General features: G+C 38.9%; 1 protein-coding gene across 6 annotated transcripts in view; it reads right to left on the reverse strand.

Annotated features, from left to right (window-relative positions):
• ABCB4 (ATP binding cassette subfamily B member 4) overlaps positions 1-23,811 on the reverse strand; it is a 64,770-nt gene that overhangs the window by 22,136 nt on the left and 18,823 nt on the right. For all 6 annotated transcript variants that reach the window (XM_080818355.1, XM_080818354.1, XM_080818353.1 and 3 more), the window contains 8 exons: positions 22,160-22,331; positions 19,758-19,871; positions 18,598-18,708; positions 18,257-18,382; positions 15,245-15,448; positions 14,711-14,881; positions 6,285-6,446; positions 1,895-2,071 (listed from right to left, as the gene is read on the reverse strand). In XM_080818355.1, coding sequence (XP_080674481.1) covers positions 1,895-2,071; positions 6,285-6,446; positions 14,711-14,881; positions 15,245-15,448; positions 18,257-18,382; positions 18,598-18,708; positions 19,758-19,871; positions 22,160-22,331 — 1,237 coding nt within the window. The remainder of the gene's footprint in view (positions 1-1,894; positions 2,072-6,284; positions 6,447-14,710; positions 14,882-15,244; positions 15,449-18,256; positions 18,383-18,597; positions 18,709-19,757; positions 19,872-22,159; positions 22,332-23,811) is intronic.

Genomic DNA, 23,811 nt, shown 5'->3' on the forward strand with positions numbered 1-23,811 from the left:
TTAAAGGTGAAGACTGTACATCTTCATATCCGTAGAAACTATCCCAATACCTGGCACGCACCAGAGTCTCAGCAAATGTCAAACTCCATGTCTGCCCAAACATGAAGGATTTAGGTCACATAAACTACCTCTATAGTCAGAATATTCTCCTTTAGAATTAGACTAGATGCAGAAGGTGCCTATGGAATCCCATAGCTTTATGGTCATTTACACAGATCACGTTTGGTCTCTAGGACACAGAGAACATAGTGGTAGGTTTTTTTCAGCTCTTTTTTCAAGTCACCCATTTTCTTTGTATTTTCTCCTCTTTTCTTGGTATTTTCCTTGTATTTTCTTTTCTTTGTATTTTCTTTTTTCTTTCTCTTATTTCTTTTCTTTCATTTCACTTCTTTTATTTCTTCCCTCTCATTTTATTTTCTTCCCTAGTTAGCATTATCTTTAAGTCCTGGTCTCCAACCGGATAAATGAGCCTTTTCCCCAGACTACTCTTTTCAACACACAAAAACATGTCTCCCCAGATCCCTCTCATCACACTTAATTCCTCTCTCTCCTTGGGCACATTGTCAAACCCTCTCTGATGGTACTTGGGACAATCTTGTTGATTGTGGCATGTCCTGCCTCCCCCTCTTTGTGCAATTCTTCAAGAGAAGAGAAGTGGTCCTCGGAAATGCCAGACTCTCAAGACTTAGCAGCATCGCTCTGAAGATAAATGAGAAGACAAAACGTGGATACTTCCATAGCCAAAGGGGGGTAGGTGGGAATTCTTCAACTTACTTAAGATAAAGCAACTTCACTCCATAGTGTAACTGTTACTTTTCTTTCCATAACTATACCAAGATGAAGACCTTTAAAAGAGCCCTTGTAATCTCTGCAGTAAATAATACTGTGGGCAGAAAAAACAGAGCAGTGTAACTCTCAGTAGGATTAATTTCTTCGGGCCAACACGGGAGTAAAAATAAACCACCTTTATCAAATAACATCCAAGTATATTTTCAAACAATTTCTTGAAATAAGAAAATACATTTTCTTAGAATGGATTCTCCCTTGCAATTATTAAAGTTTCAGTTAACTTGAATTAATATCACAAATCTTCAGGTGGGAAGAGTTAAAGAACATACAATTTAACTATTTCTCGACATTCTGTCCCTTTCCTTAGTAGGATAATTCCAATCTAATTATGGGTGGCAATGCATACAGTAAAGAGATTAAATTTTTTTACCCTCCCTTGTAGCTAGGTACGGCCATGGGATTAAGTTATGGCCAAGGACATGTAAGTAAAGTATTGTCTGGGACTTCTGGAAAATCTCTTTGTTTCTTCCTGCTGGCTGGACGATGGTTGTTATGGCTGGAGCTTCAGAAGCCCTTTTAGATCCTTGAGGACGAAGATCAGACACAAGCATAGTGAAGATAAGAATGAGAGGAGCATGAATCCAAGGGAACTGGGGGGACACCACCACACTAGCCTTGGGTTTCTTACCACTGAGACTTTCTTAGGTGAAAGAAATGGAAACTCTTCATTGGTTTGAAATGATGTTATTCTGGCTTTTCAGCATAGACCATCAGAGGTCATCGTTCCTAACAGAGTGCAGATATCAGGGCCCTTCACTTAAGCTTTATCTCTGGATCTCAAAGATGAATGGAATATCTACATTTAAACATCTAAACACAAAGACTAAGTTTCTCAATCTATCCCCCCCAAAACAGGAAATCCACTTTTAATTGGAATTGATTTTAATTCATTGCTAAATGCATTTAAAAGTTCATATTTCCTTTTTTCCAGGAAGGGTATCATTCAGAGTGGGAATCAATCATCTGTACCTGCAATATACTAGCAAATGTAGGAATTTTAACAACAAAACTCTACCACAAAAGATTTAAGTGAAAAACAACTTACAAGTTCTTTGGCTTCCACATCAAGACCATTCTGATATTTCCGTGAATTCCTAAGGCTTTTACGAGTAGAATTCCTAAATAGGCAAGATTTCCAGCCATTTGGAGCCATATCCGCGGCAGCCTTTTCATTATTTAGTTCAAGGTCAAATTCTCCTGATTGGACCTGGTTTCCTGACGTCTGAAAAGAAAATGTTAAGTTGTGTCCTTGTGTGTGTCTTCAGATGGATGTAACGTCCAAATTTAGACCCATAAAGCCATACTGAATATTACATGTGCCACGACTTGTCCATTTCCTAACAGCTTCTCAATCAAGATTAGCTCTAAGACCGTCAAGAAGTGTTTCAACACAGAGAAGTTGTGTTAAAAGGACACAAAAGCTAAATCTCACTTGAACAATATAAAAACTGGAGAATAAAAGTATTTCCTAAGAATTAAAAGGCAAGTTTTCCATCATCCAGCAGGTACACAGGAATTTTCTCTGCACTCAAGAATGCAGGGAACAATTCATGACCACCACCAGCGGGAAGAAGAATAAATAGAACTATTCCCAAGGGTAATTTTTAAAGCTACAAACAAGGAAAAAGCTGGTCACTCCCCATGGGAGGCAATTAAACTGCTTTCCCTGACTGGCTGAGTGCATTCATATTTTTCCTTATATCCCCGCTCAGACTCATCTCACCCCTGGTGACCCCACCTGCAGGCTAAGCTTCAATGGGATCAATTCTGTCCTTAAAGGGGCAGGGGCAGGGAAATTTTCCGACCTCCAGCTCAATGCCTGGTGAGGAACATCAAGTCAACCTCGCTGGCGGCTAACTTTGGGTCTAAAACTCTTAATGGTTTATCCAGAACCTGAGTTACTGTAGTGATGTCATGTTCTTGCTCCTTTTCTTCAGGTCCTGTCCCCAGACCCAAGCCTATGACAAGTCCTTACTGCACCTACAGTAGCCTCTCGAAAGCTCTGTGTATTATCCCATTCTAGCATTCCAGCTGTGCTTTTGATAGCCGACAAAACATTGCCCATGTGCCTTGAACCACAGGACAGTGACACGTTCTGCGGTTCTGCATGGTGGACTTCCTTGCTTGCTTATAATTGGAGCTGTTTTCTACCATCTCCCAACCCAAACCAACCTAAAGCCCTAGTCTTCTAATTCCTGCGTCCTTACTTCCATCCACTCCCACACTGTTACCAGATTTATTTTCCTGAAGAGCAGTTGTGCTCAAATCACATCCCAGCTCAAAAAATCTTCCACAGGTCCTCATCGTATGCTCAAGCCTGGCTCCCCCGAATTCTAGCTCATGGCAAGTCAAACTGGACCACCTCTTGTGAATGCCCGTTCTTTTCCTTCTTTTGTTATCTTCTCTATGCTATCAAAGAATCCATCAAAATGAACAGTTCTTCCAATAAGCCCACTCTGATTTTAGCCTTCTGTGACCAAATGAAGAATCCCCCTCTCTCTCCCATAATAGTTTTTTCTGTGCCTTACCTGAAGCCCTCATTTGGTGGGTGCTGAGTTCACTGAGTTCTAAAGTCAAAATGGCCACTTTTACCAGGTGATGAAAAGTATTTATTTAAAACTGATAGCCCTTATTTCTTACACCTGAATATACCTCAGCTGGCTCAAATATTTAATTTTAAAAAGTAAAACAATAAATATTGAAAGAAAATATGGGTGAATATCCTTTCTAAAAACAACTACAAATCCTGCACATATGAAACGGGAAAAAATGATAATACAATTACATATGATTTTAAAGTTTTTGTTTTTCGTTTTTTTTAATGGTAGCCAAACAAACTACAAAGCAAAATTAAAAGAACAAAGCAGGGGCACATAGGTGGCTAAGTCAATTAAGCATCTGCCTCTTGATTTCTGCTCAGGTCATGATCTCAGGGTAGTGGGATAGTCTGTGACAGGTTTCCTGGTCAGTGGGGAATCTGCTTGAGAGTATCTCTTTCTCTCCGCCACTTACCCTCCTCACATGTGTACTTTTTCTCTCCCCACTCTCTCTTAAAAAAAAAAAAAAAAAAAAAGGGCAGGAAAAATATCTCTAATACACGCAAGAGTGTATTTCCTCTTTAAGCCAGGAGTTCTTATAAGTCAATATCATGAACAACCCAACAGAAAAATGGCCTAAAATAGGAAAAGATGCTTTAACAGAGGAAAAAATACAAATGGCCAATGAACATGCGAAAAGATAATCTCATAAATAATGAAAGAAATCTGGAAATACTGTTTAACTCTTTAAGGTTGGGAAAGATGAAAAATAAATACCAAGTGGCTGGTAGTGCTTATCAACAAGGGTTTGGATTATAAGAGTCTCTCAAATTTCTAAGATATTCATGTTTGAGTTTTTTTTCTTTTAAATGCTTAGAGTTTTAAAAATAAGAATGCATTATATTTATAATCAGGAAAAGAAATACATTTAAAAGAAACAGTGAAGAGCCAAGAGTCTACCTAATGAAAAAGCAATAAACATTCTACTTAAAAACAAAACCGAGACAAGGTTTTTCTGACACTAGGTTGGTCAGTCTTTGGGACTAGAGGAAAAAGCAGCATGTTGGTGTGAGCATTTAGTGAACACCCAGGCTCACTGAAGCTCTTTCCTCCATCTCTGCACCAGCACCAACAAATAAATGGTGAGGCAAAGTGTAAACCAGAAGTGGGAAACATGTGAGTGCCAAGGTGGCCAAGTTCAAGGGGACTAAGAATCACAGACTGTCAGTGCTGGTGGCCACATGAGCAACTAGTAATCTTGGGGCATTGCTCTCCTCCGTGAACCAGGAAGGACTTGCTAAAACCACTGCTTAGTTGGTGACAGGCGTCATCTATCACAGGACACTGTTCAGTCTTCAATTGTACATCTTTTTCTAGGAAAGAAAGGCTATTTCTTTTCTAGGAAAGAAAAGGGGATGATATAGAAACGTCAGAGCTGTCCTCATCCTCTTGGCAGCCTCGGTGGCTTCCGAACCTACGTGCCGGTGGGAATAGAAGGTCATTCTTTCCGGGGCACAGAAGCAGCCAGCCAGGGGAGAAAGTGGTTACCACATTTGACAGGCAAAACTGCAGAGCCGTAGGGACCATTAACAAATGAAAACTAAAACTGAATTAAAGGAACATTATACTTATTTTTTTAATGAGAGAAATGATGAAGACCCTGTGATGGCTAGGCCATATGGAAATCATTAGTGAAAAACACGATAATTACTCCCCTCCTGCCAGAAAACCTTCTCTGGAAAACTGAAGCAAGAGTTGTAAGACTTTCCATCATTTCATTTGGTAGTTTCACTAACCAGAGTTTCACTCTAGTTCCTAAAACAGGTAATATTGATAATTGTTGGTTTGTATTACTGTTGTATTATGCTTACTTGTGCAACTTTGCAAAATAATTAAGCTAGAAATAGTTGTTCTATTAACATTCTCATATCAAAGCAAAAATATATACTTCTATAAATATAACCATAAGTAGTATATGCATGGGTACTTTTTTTCTTAACATTTCAGATATAGATCATCTGGATGCTAACATTTTAATGGGTACTCAGCAATCCATTATAATAATGTGTAATAAATTGCTGAAGCTGGTTAAGCGTCTGACTCTTGATTTCAGCTCAGGTTATGATCAGGGTGGTGAGTTTGAGCCCTGAGCTCAGAGGAGAGTCTGCTGGAGATTCTCTCCCTCTGCCCCTCCCTTTGCACCTCCACCCGCCTCTTGTGCTTACACATGCACACTCTCTCTCTCAAACAAATAATCTTAAGAATACTTAGAGAAATACTGGGAAAAAAACTAAGTACCCAACTTTTGCTTTGATATAAGAATGTTTATAGAAAAAACATTTCTAGCTTAATTATTTTGCAAAGTTGCACAAGTAAGCATAATATAATTGTAATAGAAACCGACGATTATCAATATTACCTGTTTTAGGAACTAGAGTGAATGATTTTTTTAAAAAGAAGAGCGCTCTATTCACTTCCTAGAGTCATGACTCCTGCTGCTGGTTTTGTTAGGGTCATCTAGGAAGCATTTTAAAAGTCACATAGGACCTCCTCTAACCACGGGAGTTCCTGGCATCTCTGGCTCCTGCCGCTTCTCGGATGGTCCGTAGTCTTACGGTGGAAAGGACCCACTAGCTTGAACACATTCCCCAGGCAATTAAGGATCTCTGTCCTGAGAAATAAATTTGAAATGTTTTTGACGCCTTCCTTTACTTTCCTCCTCCCTCACCTCTCTCTCTCTCGGGATTCTTTGGCTGATTCTGAATTCGAGTTTCAGACATACGCTTTCAGTATCTTCCTGAAGCTTTCTATTTCTCAGCATGGCATTAGCTGCCTGATGTTTTGATGATACAAAGAACACCCTACTGAGCAGAAAACAAAATCCTGGGACGCACATACCTGCATGTTAACAAGCTTGAAGTACACGCCTTCCTTCTTCATCAGCTCCCTGTGGCTTCCTTGCTCCACAATGACGCCATCTTCAAACCCAGCGATGACGTCTGCGTTTCGGATGGTGGACAGCCGATGGGCTATCACGATGGTGGTCCGGCCTTCTCTGGCCTGAAAGGGAGGACGGACGCGACGCTGCAGGCTTTAGCAGGCCCAGGAGCACGCACGGCTCCGCACGTGGATGCACGTGTGAGCAGCAGATGAGAGCAGATTGCCCTGCGGGCGGGGCGCACGGGCACCCTCATCCACGGGAGGCTAAGGTGAGGCTTGAGTTCTGGACCAGAAAGGAGGCCAACCCCTCCAGTACGAGGATGGGGGTAATTCTGGAGGCTCACGGTAGTGTAGGCTTGCCCAAGAAAAAACAAGAGAAGGTCTGACCTTTCTCAGGTGTTTTCATACTTGTCTGAGGAGCCTTCCTTGTTGGTTATGTCAAATGCAGCCTTCTCCGGGGCACTTCTGGAGGGTTTGTTTTGGGGAATCTGATTTTAGCTGTAATTCTGATGGGCTGCATGCAAGCAATTTAGATGACAATGTACTTGGGGAGCACATGGTTTAAATTATAGTTCAGGGACCGTCTACGTCACTACCCCTGCAGTGGGGCCAGTAACTTTGCTCTTTTTTTTTTTTTTAAGATTTTTTATTTATTTATTTGACAGACAGAGATCACAAATAGGCAGAGAAGCAGGCAGAGAGAGAGGCGGAAGCAGGCTCCCCGCAGAGCAGAGAGCCCGATGTGAGGCTCAATCCCAGGACCCTGGGATCATGACCTGAGCCGAAGGCAGAGGCTTTAACCCACTGAGCCATCCAGGCGCCCCAGTAACTTTGCTTTTTAACAGTGCCCCAGGTGAGTGTTATGCATGCAAAAATCTGCAAATCATCCCGTTAAGTAGTTCTGTGAACTCATATGTTGGCTTGGTGGGTTTATCAATGGGCTTTTAACCTTGGAAAGTGCTCATCAAATTACTCATGTTATATCATTAATGAAGGTTATTCTTTTTGATACTCTTAGCTCTGTCAGGCTATAGCTTCTTAAGACCACTCCTACTCTGAGGCAATAAAACCACAAGGTTAGGGTGGTTATTAGAGTATAGCTTAATTCACCTAAGTAGTTAAAAATGCAAATTAAAAATGACAGCTGAGATCCATAATAGTCCAAAAGTGGGAACAATGCACATATTCATCCGTTAATCAAAAGACAAACAAAATGAAGTATATCCACGCAATGGAATATTATTGGGCCATAAAAAGGTACGACATTCTGATACAGGCTTGACTATGGATGGACTCTGAAAACATTACACTAAAAGAAAGAAATCAGTTACAGAAGGTCATGCATTGTGATTCCATTTATATGAAATTTCCAAAATAGGCAAACCCATAGAGACAGAAAGTAGATTTAGTGGTTGTCAAGGGCTGGGGTGAGTATGGAATGGGGAGTGACCTGCTAACAGGTACAAGGTTTCCTTTGGGGATGATGAAAATCTTCTGCAATTAGTGGTGATGGTTGCAAAATCTTGTGAGTATACTAAAAATTAGTGACTTGTACATTTCAAAAGGGTGAACTTCATGGTATATGAGTTATATCTCAATTTTTTATTAACAAAGAACAGCCATGAAAATTCTGAAAAAGAAGATAACAAGAGGGGAATACCTTCACCAGATATTACACATAAAAGGCTACTTAAAATAGTAATTAAATAGAATCCAGAGGAAGCTATCAGTGAATAGGCAATTTGATCAATAAACCAAAATAGAGAGTCCAGAAATAGACATAAAACATTTAAGAATTAGTATATGATAAATAAGGCATCAGTCGAGAAAAGGGTAGATTGTACAATAAATGGTATGGACCAACTCTTTAATCACCTGGAAAAAAATAATGTGGTCTTTCTCCATCAGTCCTTACAGTAACATTACCACCATCAACTATGTTTAAATAAGTATAAAAGAGTTAAACCATAGAAAAAAACAGAGACTAGAGCATTGTTCTCTATTGGATAACATTTCCGACTGTTCAGATTTTAGTACCTAGGCCCCCAAAAATGTTCATATGTATTTGTCGATGTGGAAGTTGCATGTCTTGGTCTATGTATGATAAGGCATGTAGGAAATAATTTTATTATTCTAATCATATTCATGATACTAATCATGATGAGTAAATTGCTAACAATGGCTATGTTAATATTATGATAACCATAGGTTGATATTATGTCAACATTAAAAAAAAATTCCAGAGGAATTATAGTCAGACTTGTGAGCAAATGATTGATATGTAGGAGAAACAAAGGAAATGTTGGTAAATTTAAAAGTTAGCAAGTGTCACCCACGAAATTCTGGCCAGAGTAGAGATTTGACACAAAGAGATTTTTTTGCAGAGCTCTCAGATGTTCCAATGATGAAAAAACATTGGCAAGTAAATATCCTAGATTCAAGGATACCAACTGTTAAGAAATTTAGACCTTCTGCTAATGTTGGATGTGCAGGGATAAAAGGCAGGTCCAAACAAAGGGAATATTAATCCACTAGCCTTTCTGGAACTTCTGAGGGAAAAGGAGGCGGAGGCTGGGGCAGGGGGGAGGACATAAAATGAAACCTTTGGAATCATTTGATAAAATCACATGGAGGCTAATTTTTATTTTTCTCTTGCCCCTCCAGTATGGTAACACTGTGAGTAGAAGAGTCATGTAGGTATGAAACCTTGTGACTATTGACTTTCATTTAAAAACCATAATAACGGGATGCCTGGCTGGCGCAGTTGGTTAGGCATCTGCCTTCAGCTCAGGTCATGATCTCAGAGTCCTGGGATCGAGTCCTGCATCGGGCTCCCTGCTCAGGGGGGAGCCTGCTTCTCCCTCTCCTCCCCGCTTATGCTCTCTCTTGCTATCTCTGTCTCTGTCTCTCAAGTAAATAAAATCTTTTAAAAAAATAAATAAATAAAAACCATAATAACAAACCTGCATTTGTATTCTTTAAGATCTTATATAGAAAAACCTATTGTTTCTTTTGATAAATAGTAGCTATCTTTGAGTCAACAGCTGATAGAGTCCTTAAATATTTTTTTTATGTAGACAAGTATTATTTCAATGAGCTGGAGCATGGTAATCAATTCAGTAAAAACTTATATAGAATCTACTATATGCATGGCGCTGATTAAGTGTTAAAAATATATAAACACAGGGGCACCTGGCTGGCTCAGTCAGTAGAGCACCTGACTCTCGATCTCAGGGTCCTGAGTTCAAGCCCCACATTGGGCGTAGAGCTTACTTTAAAAAAAAAAAGAGAGATATAAACATGAACCATTTATTAATTCTGCCTCCTAGAGGATTTAATCTTTCTAGGAGAGAGGAGTCATATAAATAAATATATATAATAAATAAATAACTACAACAAATTGGTGCCAAGGTATTGATAAATGTATAAAGAATTCACAAAAGAAAAATATTATTCTTACAGGATGGGTAATCAGGGACAAACAGCAATAGATATAATAGTGCTATATCCTTATGTTCCTCAGAGGAAAAATAATAAATTACAAAGTCAACTTGTCATTGTTAAAATATCATCGGGACCTTAGAATGACTGGCCCAAGTGACTGACTAGGATCATTGAGGGAGGTGCAGTAATAAAGGATTTCCCTTTTAAAGATGTTATATATTGTTTGCAAAATAGATCAGCTTGCTTATCTTGCAAAGCATGGAGTAATTAGGTAGATTATAAAGTAGTCATAGCAACGACCGTTCATTAAACATGGCCACAAACACTCCATCCAGAGGTGAAGTTTATTTCTCCATCTCCTCAAATCTGGGCAGGCCTTGTGACTTGTTTTGACCAAGGAAAAAAAAAAAAGTGAAGGAATTGACACTTGGCAATTTCTAGAACCTGGGCTTCAGGAGGCCTTAGATTTGCTACCTTGAAACCACAGTAAAAGGAAGCTTGTTTAATCTACTGGAAGATGAGAAGCCTCATGGGCAGAACTGAGCGGCCTCAGGTAACAGCCATTACCAACTGCCAGGCACAAGAATGAGGCCATCTTGAACGTACAAGCCCAGCGGACCCTGAGCTGAAAGTAGCTGCCTAAGGGAGACTAGGAAAACCAACAGAGGAACAACACCAGCTGTCTCCCTAAGTTTTGACTTAAAGCAGCTGATGCAGAAATCTCAAAAGCCTGGAAGAAAAGTAAGGATGTTGCTACTGGAGCCTGGAAAGAGGGTAACCTGCATTATACAGCCTTGGAGTACCTGGAGAAGAACGTGTCCTGCAGTCACTTGAAAGAAGGGTATTTTATCTACTGCACTTGTACATCTGGCCAAGAAGATTCTAGAGATCTCTAAATAGAATGTTGCCATGCCAGTGGGGTTCCGCCGGCTCTTTGTTACAAGCTACGGGAACTTAAGAAGGAGCTATTTGGCTTGCAGGGCAAATCTAGAGGAAACAGGAGATCCAGTGCCTGCTTGGTTGGGGAATGAATTGTTAGTCATCCAGTGAAATGAAGTCAAAGATCCAATCAGTGTGTGAGTACAAGATTTTTTTGTTAAAAATCTCTGAGACATTTAAGGCAGATTCTGGTAGACACCCACAGCTACATAAAAGGGCTCCAGAGACTCTTAAGGTTTTTCTCATGGCAGCTTCACACATGGTCCAAAGTAGAGATTCATTTTGGAAAAAAAATTATAGATGTAGGTTTTGGGGCTTGAGTGAGCCATGGTCAGATTCCAAGCAAGCTCACAGTCTTTAAGAGTGTCTACTGGCTTGCAGTGAAGGAGACTGAGAAAATTGAAAACATAGAGGCTCGCAGATCCCAAATTTCTGTGGGTAGAAAGCATTCTGAGAAAGTTATTCAGCTGCAGACACAGGCCATGTCTATCACAAAGGAAAGATCTCTCAGAGAGAGGATCTAAGAGCCCAGAGGGTAGAGCCCAAAGCCAAGGAGACCACTCCACTGCTGGGGGTGGGACGGAACCTTAATCAAGGAGCAAGCCCTTTCCCTGGGGCAGTGGGGTAACTGGCTACATGCACCTGACTGCACTTCACGAATACTATGGGCCGGTAACTGCTATGTGCTTCCTGTTCCAATTTTTGAATGGGAGTGACTATTATTATCCTGTTCTTGCATCAACATTGCATGTTGGGGGTGTGTGTGGAAGACAACTTGTCTCTTGAGTTCACAGATCTCTGGATCAAGATGAGCATAATGAAGAATCCGTCCATATCTGGACCCATACAGATCTTCAGGTACTGGACTTTGAACCTGATGTCATAGCTGTGTGAAAATTTTGAGGGTATTGGGAAGAGGTGAATTTATCTTGCATGTGGGAGAAGGGTGAGTGATTGTGGGACAGAGTGTGCTGTGGAAGGTTAAATATGGTCGTGGACACTTTAGAGCTCACTCATCAAGAGGTGGTGGACTCTGTCTCCTCATTCCTTCAGTCTGGGCTGCCCTGTGGCTTGCTGGGACCAACAGAATGTGATGAAAGGGACATTGTGTGAGTCCTGGAGTCTAAGCCTATAGATGTCTTCTAGCTTCTGCCTTGGGACAATGTCCTGAGAAGGCCGTAGAAGGCAGCCAGGCTAGTCTATTGTATGAGTATTAGTACCAGAATGGGAAGCCACATGAGAAGCCCAGTCAACAGCCTGTATGGGAGTAAGGCCGTCTTGGACTATTTTAGCTAAGTCAATCCTCCAGGTAGAGTCAACAATATGTTCAGGTGAAAACAGCAAAAGATCCACCCAGCCAATCCACAGAATTATTGGTTTAAGACTGAATTTGGGTGAGGATGTGGAAAAAGGAGAATGCTACTACACTGTTGGTGGGAATGCAAGCTGGTGCAGCCACTCTGGAAAACAGCATGGAGGTTCCTCAAAAAGTTAAAAATGGAGCTACCCTACGACCCAGCAATCGCACTACTGGGTATTTACCCTAAAGATACAAATGTAGTGATCTGAAGGGGCACAGGCACCTGAATGTTTATAGCAGCAATGTCCACAATAGCCAAACTATGGAAAGAATCTAGATGTCCATCAAAAGATGAATGGATAAAGAAGGTGTGGTGTATATATACAATGGAATACTATGCAGCCATCAAAAGAAATGAAATCTTGCCATTTGCAATGACATGGATGGAACTACAGGGTATTACGCTGAACGAAATAAGTCAATTAGAGAAAGACAGTTATCATATGATCTCCCTGATATGAGGAATTTGAGAGACAGAGTAGGAGGTTGGAGGGATAGGGAAGGAAAAAATGAAACAGGATGGGATCGGGAGGGAGACAAACCATAAGAGACTCTTAATCTCAGGAAACAAGCTGAGGGTTACTAGAGGGATGGGGTGGCTGGGTGATGGACACTGGGGAGGGTATGTCTATAATGAGTGCTGTGAATTGTGTAAGACTGATGATTCACAGACCTATACCCTTGAAGCAAATAATACATCACATATTAATTAAAAAAAAAACACACCTGAATTTGGGATGGTTTGTTATGCAGCAATAGGTTACCAATTCTGCAGTTAGTATAGTTAATAATCATGGTAATGGCAGTCACCATAATAATAAATAGCACCAGCTAATATTATCACATATTTCCCAATGTGCAAGGCATGCACTAGTGATTTTACATGTAAAGATTTCACTTTACATGTAAAGATTACAACTTTACATTGTAAAGATTTCACTGAATCTTTACAACCATCTTATCATAATTTCTCCCCTTCTCCCCAGTTACTTCTGCAAGATCTCAGGCTTAGAGACAGGTTAGTTAATTTGCCCAGGATCATGCAGCTAGAAAGGGACAGAGAGCCAAGACTCCAGCCTTGGCCAGTCTACACCAAAGCCTGTGCTCTTAACCCTTCCCCAATCTGCTAATGGCTTTTCTTGGGACTTAAAAAAAAATTACGAGTGATTCATCAGCTATTTTTAAAACCTAAAATTTTATCAACTGGGGAGTGAGTCATAATCCTAGAGAACTCAAATTGCTAAAATGGCATGAAGTAACTTGTCTATCAATTAAAACTTGTAAGACCATAATTTTTCTGATAGGACCCATATCACAAAAAATAACATTTCTAATAATTCTGTTTCTGTTCTTTTAGCACAGAAAGGGCTAATATATTGAATATTTGTATCCTAGAAAGTATTGGGACCTAAGCTTTAGGGATGAATGCGACTTTCCCTCCCAAAATATCTTTCTTATTCTATCTGACGTCTCCTAAAAAAGTCTATGTCAACACATGAATGCTCATATAAGTTAAGTTTTATGTTTTAATTTATGCAGTTAAAAAATAATTTCCTGCTTTAAATCATGCCTGATTACCCAAACAAATGCCAGTTTCCTGTGTTTATATTTTGGTTCCTTAATACTGAGACTTAACATACATGAAAGCAATATAATTTGGTGCAAGAATTTGTGAGGAATAACTATCATCTCATTAATCATTATTAGATTAAGTTATATAAAATAAGCCAAAATATCAATCTGAAAAACCGTGAAGCACTGATTATCCTCAGTTTATAGCGTGTACACACAGTGTTTACTGAGGATTCAGGTGTAAGTTTTCCTGAGAAAATAAGATTCATACAGCTTGTCTCTAAAATTGCAAGAGGTAGTTTGGATAGAAGCTGTGAAGTTACCTGCACATTTGATTACTAAGTATTCTCAAATCAGATATATTTGTGATATTTATGTTTTTGAGACCCATTGAGATGGTGTCCTCTGACTCTGGTTATTATCCTGGGTCCTCAGTACAGATGGCATCAGCAGTGACCACAAGAGTGCCCCAGCATAAGGTTCTTCCTGGGAAGTTTCAGCTTTGAAAAATGACTGTGAGAGATTCAGATTCCAGAGCTGGGCATGTGAGCTCAACATCCTTAAAATGTGTTGCTGATTTATGTGCCTAGACAAACACACAAACTGGATTTTACTTCCTTTGGCCTTCCTTTCACCTTCGTGAATAAAGATAACGGTACTACCTCTCTACAGAATAAGGTAAGTATTTTGAGCTGTTTTTTCATCTGGACTGGTGTCTAGGTAACCAGATTTTTCTTAGGACATTTTAACATGACTATTTTTTTTTTCTTTTGACATGACTGTTTTTGATCAAAGCAAGAGCCTCCGAGCAAGGAGTTCATGACCAAGTGGCTCGCTGCATACACCTGATTGGAGCTCAGTACACTTTGGTCAGAGCAAGACGGTTAATGGGCCACCTACCTCTCTTTGCCACGTGACCTGACAGAAAAGGGAAATCGATAAAGCCCCAGGAGAGAGCTTCACTTGCTCTCACATTTATGCTTTTCAATCTGGAATCACAAAGCATCGGCAAGAATTTCCAATAAAGCCTTCAGTGTGCTGGTCCTTCGGGTGTTTCAGGTTGACTGACCTTATCCAGGGCCGCCTGAACCTCTGCCTCGCTTTCAGTGTCCAGGGCTGACGTGGCCTCGTCCAGCAGGAGGATCTTGGGGTTGCGAACCAGGGCCCGAGCGATGGCGATCCTCTGCTTCTGTCCGCCACTCAACTGCGCCCCTCTGTCTCCAACCAGGGTGTCGAATTTCTACAGCACGGAAAACATGGAGGAACTCATGTAGTTTAAATAGAAAAGGCCATAGAGTCTAGAGGTTCATGAAGACAATGTGGAGTTTCTTTTTGACTATGGTAATGAGTCCCAAATTATAGTAAAATCAATGAATACTGAATTCTAAAAAACCAGTACCATATACTCTGTATAAAGTTTTATGGGATTCCTGTACCAGGCCATACTCCTTATACCTCCAACTGAATAATGCAAGGGACTTGCCCAAGGAAGGTTGAACAGCCTTACATCTTAAACATTCATAGCTTAAACTTTGAAGAAAGAACTTGCTCACACAAAGTCAAATTTGAATTTCAAGGGCAAGGACGTTAACAGAGCCTTTACCTGTGGTAGTTTCATGATAAAGTCATAGGCGTTGGCCTCTTTGACAGCTTTCTTTATCTCATCCATGGTGACGTTTCCACGGCCATAACGAATATTTTCAGCGATTGTGGTAGAAAAGAGCACTGGCTCCTGACTCACCACTCCAATTATTTCCCTGAGATATCTTACATTAAAGGTCCTAATATCCTGCCCATCAATATTAATCTGGAAGAAAGAAATATTTCCATTTAATATTTTAAACCATCTGACATCCAAAGCATCAGACTCCTTAATTTGATACAAAAAGTCTTGGCTGCCATTTAACATTTAACTTATTAACTTATTTAAGTTATTTTTGTGGCTACAAGTGGTTAGAAATGAGAATTACAAACAAATAGCAATGAGCGAGAATAAAAATAAAAAGCGTATTTATGATCTTACACATACAGTTTTTTCATGGATGGATTATTCCCTATAAGTGATAGGAGGTTATATATTTTTAGCATACTATTATTTTTTGCTTATCACTATTTAAATTTGAATAAAAGTATCCATTTACCTACAAAGTCTACATATCATTTTGATGGCTTAATGATGTTTTACTAGATGGACTATACCATAATTTACTTTAGCATTTCCCACCTGCTAGATACTTGACTTCTTTCAAAGAACACAGAAAGACAATCATTGTAGAAGTAGAGTTAGCAGGCTGAAGAGTAAGATTTCTTTTTATTTCTCTAATAACAGTTGCTTACCTGTACAATGACTGGGGTATGTTGGGCATTTATTATTTGCTGGATAAAGGTTGAATAAACAACACTCCAAAAAGAGTTTAACAATTTGTAGTGTCAGCAAAAATATATAAATGTATCTGCTTTTTTGCAATTTACTAGCTCTGGGTTTTATCATTTTAATTTGTTTCTTTCTAATTAATAAATGCAAACTGGTGCCTTACATTTGCTTGGTTTTGTATATATTTATAAATGAGGCTGAACATTTCTTGAAAAATTTTACAGGTATGTATTTATTCTCTAAAGATTTTTATGTTCATATCCTATTATAGTAGCTTTACTATGTTTAATTAAAGAAAAGTTTAAGGAAAAATTAAATAAATAAATTGCACCACTGGACATTACTTTTAATATTTTAGTAAGAAAATTGCTAAATCATGATGTGAAAAGTGCATACCTCTGAGAGAATTTCTGAAGACTTTTTTCCATGTTGACATGTATATTTAAAAAAAATACATTACTCCAATAATTATTTTCTTTTTTCCTATTTAAAATTTTCTTCTTTGTAATTTAAACTCAATTAGTCAACATTAAAAAACTTTTTTATTAAATTTTAGCTGGGCTCTATGCCCAATGTGGAGCTTGAACACACAACCCGGAGATCAAGAGTCACAAGTTTCAATGGCTGAGTCAGCCAGGGGCTCCTACTCCAATAATAATTTTAAAAAGAAGATATTTTCAGGGGTGCCTGGGTGGCTCAATGGGTTAAAGCCTCTGCCTTCGGCTCAGGTCATGATCCCAGGGTCCTGGGATCGAGCCCCGCATCGGGCTCTCCGCTCCGTGGAGAGCCTGCTTTCTCCTCTCTCTCTGTCTGCCTCTCTGCCTCCTTGTGATCTCTGTCTGTCAAATAAATAAAAAAATAAATAAATCTTTAAAAAAAAAAAAGATATTTTCAAATGTGTATTCTTAATGGTTACTATTTTACTAGGTTCTTTTTTAAGAATAAAGAAAAATGTTTATACTTGAACCAACCTAGAGTTTGCTTTAGTAAATGGGGATAGGATTATATTCCCCCTGATAATATCAGATTTTTCAAAAATGTGTATTTTATTAAGTTAAGTTAAATAAATAAATAATTCATGTACCCTAGAACTCTGTATTCATTCCAAAAAACTCTGTTCTATCTCAATGCCTTTTAATGTCTTTTTTTGTTTGTTTTTCTTTGTAACTTGTAATCTTCTGTTTTCATAATTTTTGATTCATAATATATTTTAGTATCAGGTAAACTCAATGTCCTAAAATTGGTACAACTGAGGAAATCTGAATCTATACTGTGGGCTGGTATTGTATTAAAATTCAGTTTACTGTTTTTGATAATTGTTTTGTGGTTATGTAAGAGAATGTCCTTCTTCCTAGACAGTGTATTTTGCGGTATGTAAGGGTTAAGGGGTATAAGGTCTTTACCTTAGTCTCAAAGGTTCAGAAAAAAATATGCCCTTGTGTGTGTGCATGTGTATTTATTATATATGTGGAGAGAGAGAGAAGACAATAAAGTAAATGGGTCAAAATATGAACAATTAGTAAATCTGGGTGAAGACTGTATGTGTTTCCTGCTTGCAACTTTTAAGTTTCAATTTATAAGAAAGTTTTTAAAAATCTTATTTATTTATTTATTTATTTTTTAGGTAGACTACGTGCCTAGTGTGGAGCCCAACCAATGTGGGGCTTGATCTCACAACCCTGAGATCAAGATTCAGATGCTTAACTGACTGAGCCACCCAGGCACCTCATAAGAAAGTTTTTGAAAGGAAAAAAATCTACTCTAGGCTCTTAATGTCTCACAAGTCCCCAGAATTTTTTGAAGAGACTACCCTACATTTCCCTTCAGATATCCCAGCATTTAAAAAACTCAGCCGTCTTTGATGAATTATTTTCCTGAGATTTCTTGTGACCTTGAGTATCAGTTTCTCAAAAATTGCTATGTGGAATATTTTTTAGCAAACCCAATAATTCCTTGAAAATAACAGTCTCAGTGGCCTGGATGACTGTTTTCCCGTTGAGTTAGTGAGTTATGAAATGCTTACTTAGAACAGAACAGAGTGTTGTCTAGCCTCTTTGTCTTTCATCATCTTGAGTATTTTTCTAACCCGTCCCCGTGTTTGAATGCATTTTCTAGATGGATTGCAATTCTATAGCCTTTTGCCAGAATTGGATTCACATGCAAATTTGCTACTGAAAAAACACTTTTGAAGGGCTAATTTGTACCCTGCTGGCCACTTTGAGAACGCAACTTCCCACTTACCCTACCCTCATCCGGGTCATAGAGCCTCTGTATCAGCTGCACTGTCGTGCTTTTCCCGCAGCCACTGTTCCCAACCAATGCCACCGTCTGCCCGCTCTCCACCGTCAGGTTGAGGCCCTTCAAGATCTGTGAGGGCAAAGAGAGAAGAACACAATCACAACTAAATCCTAAAAGGGGACTAATCTGATTCCGTTTGAATTTTGAAAAAAGTATCACATAAGGGAATAAAACCCCAAAAGGAAAAAGTATGTAAATATCAAAACAACAGAGACTGTAGGTTTTTTACGATGATTAAACAATCGATCTGAGTTAGGAATTCTTATAAATATCACTTACGGTACCTTGATATCAGCTCGAGCTGGATAAGAAAAATGAACATCAATGAACTCCAAGTTCCCTTTGATGCTGTTGGGTTTGTGTCCTCTCTCTGAAAAACTGTCAATTTTAGGATTCTAAATAAAACAAAACTCAATGACTATTCCATTATAGGACAAACAACTGCACTTTTAAGGAATATGATTAAGCAATCTCCAAAAAGAGGAGTTGGAAAGGCACAACTTCCTTCCCAAGAGACAGAACCTAGTTGTAGACTATGTGTGCATGTGTGTGTGCGTGTAAGAAAATATTCCTTGGCAAAAATCAGACACTTTCTGATACATAGGAGTATATTAATTTCATTTCTTATAATGCCTCACTTTAAGTTTTTGGCCTATCCCCATACATTTTCTAAATGGTCAGATATGCGTACTTCTACAAGTGAGATAACAAGACGAATTAGAATTGATATAGCCAGATATTTCAGCATTTAATGAAAATGAGCTTATTCTTAAACAGCAAATGGGATGGATTTGGGTTGTGAAGACTTGGTTAAGGCCAAGTTATTTAGGAGCAATGTAAACTGTAAATATATTCAGAAGCTGAGCAAGTTTCTCCTGACTTGGGTCGATGAAACCAGAGGATCTGCTTGGATTACATGACCACATTTCAGGCACCTATTCTGGATTTTATCTGTGTAATGCAACGACATGCTTCAATATGTGAAAATGATTTTCTTTATTTTGCTGCATGCATTCATCATAGTTGATTCAAAGTCATATGAATCATGCAATGATTTTTTTCTTCGAAGGGGGCAACCCGCAGCAAAATATACTGTCATTACGGGTCCCACCAATAATTCTTCCACCCGCTCATTCTCTGTATAGAAAACATAATATTCCTAGCCCAGTTACAAGACGCAAGAGCAGAGAAGAAAAAACTCAGAAAAGCAAACATCTTTGCTCTGGACTTTAGTAATCACACATTGGTGCAGAGGTTCTTTTCCAAAATGAGATCAGTGTTCTATTATTTCAAGATGAACCTTTAGAAACATTACGAAGAGGCACTTTGTTTCACTCATTACTAAGAAAAGGTCTCTTATTTTCACATGATTTTTCATCTAAAGCCAGAGTTAAGTATGTGAGCCTCAAATAATTTTTTGCCGTGGAGAAAATAAATGACTCACACTATCAATGATGTTGAAGATCGCGTAGGCTGCTCCTCTTGCGTTGGCAAAAGCGTCAATGCACGGAGCAGCCTGTCCAACGCTGAAGGCTCCCACCAGGATTGAAAAAAAGACCTGAGCGAAAGGACACGGGGAACAGTTACAAGCCCCCATTCTGCTGCCCGTTATTATCTCAAATACGACTCTCTGAAACACCTACTACACTAAGGATTAAGTTTAGGTTTATCCCTTTAAATATAATTTTTAGCAAAAGGGCAAAATTTATGATGTTAATATAACATTTCATTGCACAATAGGCTTCTTTGACCTCAAAAACCCTTCTTTGTCTAGCTGGTGGGACTATCTGTTGTTCTTCTCCTGAACTTAATACAGTCAGAATGGTTTTTCAGACCTAGTTCCTTGACTCTGAAGCCAATGGCCACTAGAGGGAAACATTGCCCATCAATATTGTTATTCAACTTGTTAGGACTTTCTCTACCTATGCATGGAATTATACAAAACTCTCGAGGTGAAACACAGTAGATTTGGGGCCTGTGGAATTTCCCTTAAAAAAATAGCATTTTACATATATATTTTGATAACTTTTTTTTATTAAAAGTAACAGTTCACATATAAATCACTAAATCACACCTGTGTGCCCTGATTAATAATTCTTTTAAACACAATTATTCTATACTATGGCAAACAGAAATTAACACATTTCCTTTTACTGGAGAAAAGCCAAGAATATAGCTTCAGGAATGCATATGATTAGCAAAACTTAACTGAAGAAAACATAAATGTAGAGAAATTATTCCTTTCTCTCTGGGCATGACGAAACTTCTACATGTAGCTTGACTTTTCTCTGAACACAGTGCAAAACACTTCACAACCCCAGAATTCAAATATCCCACCAACATCTATCCACTGACTGCAATACAGATAAGAACAAGTAAGGAAGCAAGAAAAGTCTCTACCAAAGTAGATGTTATAAAGGTCATGCACCGGAACTCTTGTCCTTTATGCAGAGGGTGTGGCTGTGCTCTTGGCAGCATGGCTCCCACTCTCCAGCCCTGCTGGGGAGGTGTCACTGTCCACATCGTACAAATGTGGAGACTGGGCCAGAGAGAGGAGTCAGGATTCTCTCTCTCTTCTTTCTTCTTTACAAAATTTAGCAAATGAGGAAGTGGAGAAGGTGGAGAGCTTCCGAGCTGACCACGAGAAAGGAGGCCAAATGAGAAAAAAAATCAACCCCCACAAAAAAGAAATGGAAGGAAAAATCCACTCCACAATCACAAAAGTTCATCCAGCAAATAGCCCTCAACACCTAATGGAATCTGAAGATACCATTCCAGAAAACATTTTGAGATGATTAATTTTCCTAATGGTCCCCATTCGTCACCAAAGAGCCAAATTGGGATCAGTATGCTCTGCTTAGAAGAAACATAGGAAAGTGTAGGTTTTAAAAGATTGCTCTTTGAATGGTTACATGTTGTTTGGATCATCACTGACATGTAAAGATGGTCACAAAATATTGCTGGTTTATACAAAAATGGTTAATAGGGGTGCTTGGTAGTTCAGTCAGTTAAGTGGCTGACTCTTGATTTTGGTTCAGGTCATGATGTTGGGGACCTGAGATCAAGCCCCATGTCAGGCTCTGCACTTAGCAGGGAGTCTGCTTGAGGATTATCCTCCTCTCCCTCTCCCTCTGCCCCTTTCCATGCTTGTGCGTGCACTCTCTCTCTAAAATAAATAAATAAACCTTTAAAAAAATGTTATAAAAAGATATGTATAAAATAATCCCAGTTTTCAAAGAAAAAAAATAAATATATATAATGATGTAGGAGATCTACACCAAAAGTTATCATTAAGTATGTATGGATGATTAAATTCTAAGTAATCTGTAATTCTAAAAATTCTGTATTCTAATCCTTTGTATAACTAGTATATGTTATTTTCTGAATCATAAAATCTATATTCATTCTAAAAAAACAGAAAATAACTTTCCATCTTATATTTTGGATAGCTGATGTTTTATGTTACATAAGCTTGGCGTTCTCTCATACTATGACCAATCTATAATAATGTTTACCTTCTTTTATAATGAAACACAATGGCAGAAAGAGGATGCCTCCAATCCATATTTGTTCATTCATATATCCATCCAATTTTTACTTTCTTTTATATGTTGTAAAGCTTCTCAAGTGGTCCAACTATGTGCTACTTTTTTGTCCCCAACTCATAATTATACCTTGAGTATTCTAGAAGGCCAGCTCTGCCCACGGGACAGAGCAAAGATTCACCAAAAGAAAAAAGCCTATAATCAGGCTCATTCTTTGAAAAGGAGGAGTATGAAAGAAAACACAAGGTAGATGTATAAACAATATTTTTGGTTTCTTATAAATATTAGGAAAACTACTTACTGTCATTGCGTTTCCAATAGTATATTCTTTGGATATGACCAAAGTGGATCCATACCAGAAGGCCAGCGCATATGATGCATATATTAACAGAAAGGCTATGCCCATGGAGATGTTTGCTGAAATAGCTTTTTTAATTCCAATCCTTTTGGCATTTTCTAGATGTTTCTCATACCTACCAGAAAATGAGGGGAAAATGTTGTAACAAGAAAACAATCTATAATCAGAGCCGTATTCGCCTCCTATGTAGTTGGAGGTTTGAGGAACAGAGCCAACCAAGTAAGAAACCCTGCTGAAACCCAGCTTCCTGGCAATCAAACCAATTCAGGATCAGCCAGGACTAGAACCCATCTGAGCCTTCTCTTTACTGGCCTGGACTCATCTCCTTTAGTCCCTAACAGTCTAACCAGGGTTCCTGTAGCTGTTCCAGGATTGAACTCCTCTCCTGGGATTTGGGAGAGCTTTGCCATCACCTTGCCAGCCAGCATCATGAGCCGAGGTTCAGGTGGGAGAAGAGAAACCAAACCAAATGAGAACGGCTCTAAAACTTAATATACGTTTCAGGATGCTTACAACAGATTCGTTACACAGCTCAATTTCTCTTCTCTAGAGAAGAGAATAGACTTCTTCTATTGCCCCATTGGGTGAGCACCGGAATTTCACACATTCTTTGTTAAACTTTGGCCGTCTTTTTTTCTGTTTTCTTTTTTGTTTTTTGGTCAGACTGATCTTCCATTGTCAAGCCAGGGCACAAGGTTCTAAAAAACCCCGTACAAAGTGACAGGGTTCTTACTCCGTTTTTCTAGATTTTAGTTACATTATCTGTAAAATGGAGTTAATAATGCCTACCTTGCAAGATCATTCTGATACTGAGAGAGAATTATGGAGAGCAGTTACCACAGTGCTGGCACACCAGGCAAAACCTGGTGATTCCTATTCCTCTTATTATTCCTATTATTCCTATTGTTGTTTTAGTATTTAATCTCTCCCTGAATAGTGCTCATAATATTACATTTCTGAGTAGTAATTAAAATTCATATTTCTGGCTTCTAGGATTTGATACAAAGGTGTAAATGTTTACAGTGGGTCTGTTAAATTATGATTTTTGTTTACATCAGTTTAAATTAAATCTACCTTTCCATGCTAGGTACAGAAAGTGTGTAAAATTTAATTTTGGCTGCCTAAAACTAGGAAAAAATACATGTCTATAAAATGAGACTGGGGAAATATCATATAAAATAGTGTGTTTCTAACAAAAGAAAACACTTTTTTTTTTTTAGGTTAACCAAATGAGATGTTGAAGATTCATTAGTTTGGTGTTTGTTTGGTTTTTTTTAAATGCAGTTGCCACCAAAAAGTTTCTGTGTTTGATTACTCAAAGCAGCCAACTTCTCAGTGTGCCCTGCCCAGCTTGGGGCGCTGCTTTCCTTCCGCAGATCTGTGTCCCTGGGAAGCCCGTGGCAGGCCGCCTCCAGCCCTGTGATAAGTCCCCTGTGGCTGGGCCCCAAGGCCCAGGGAGATTCAGGTCAGCCCCCGTGTGACACCAGGCTCCGGTGACAGTGGAGGACATGCTGTAATTACCTTCGCTGAGGCGGCTTGCTTACTGCGGCTAATGGAGCGGTACTGATTATACTCCCATCCTGAGGTCCCAGGGA

Source organism: Martes martes (assembly GCF_963455335.1).
Source record: "Martes martes genome assembly, chromosome: 11".
In the NCBI taxonomy this organism is placed as follows: domain Eukaryota; kingdom Metazoa; phylum Chordata; class Mammalia; order Carnivora; family Mustelidae; genus Martes; species Martes martes.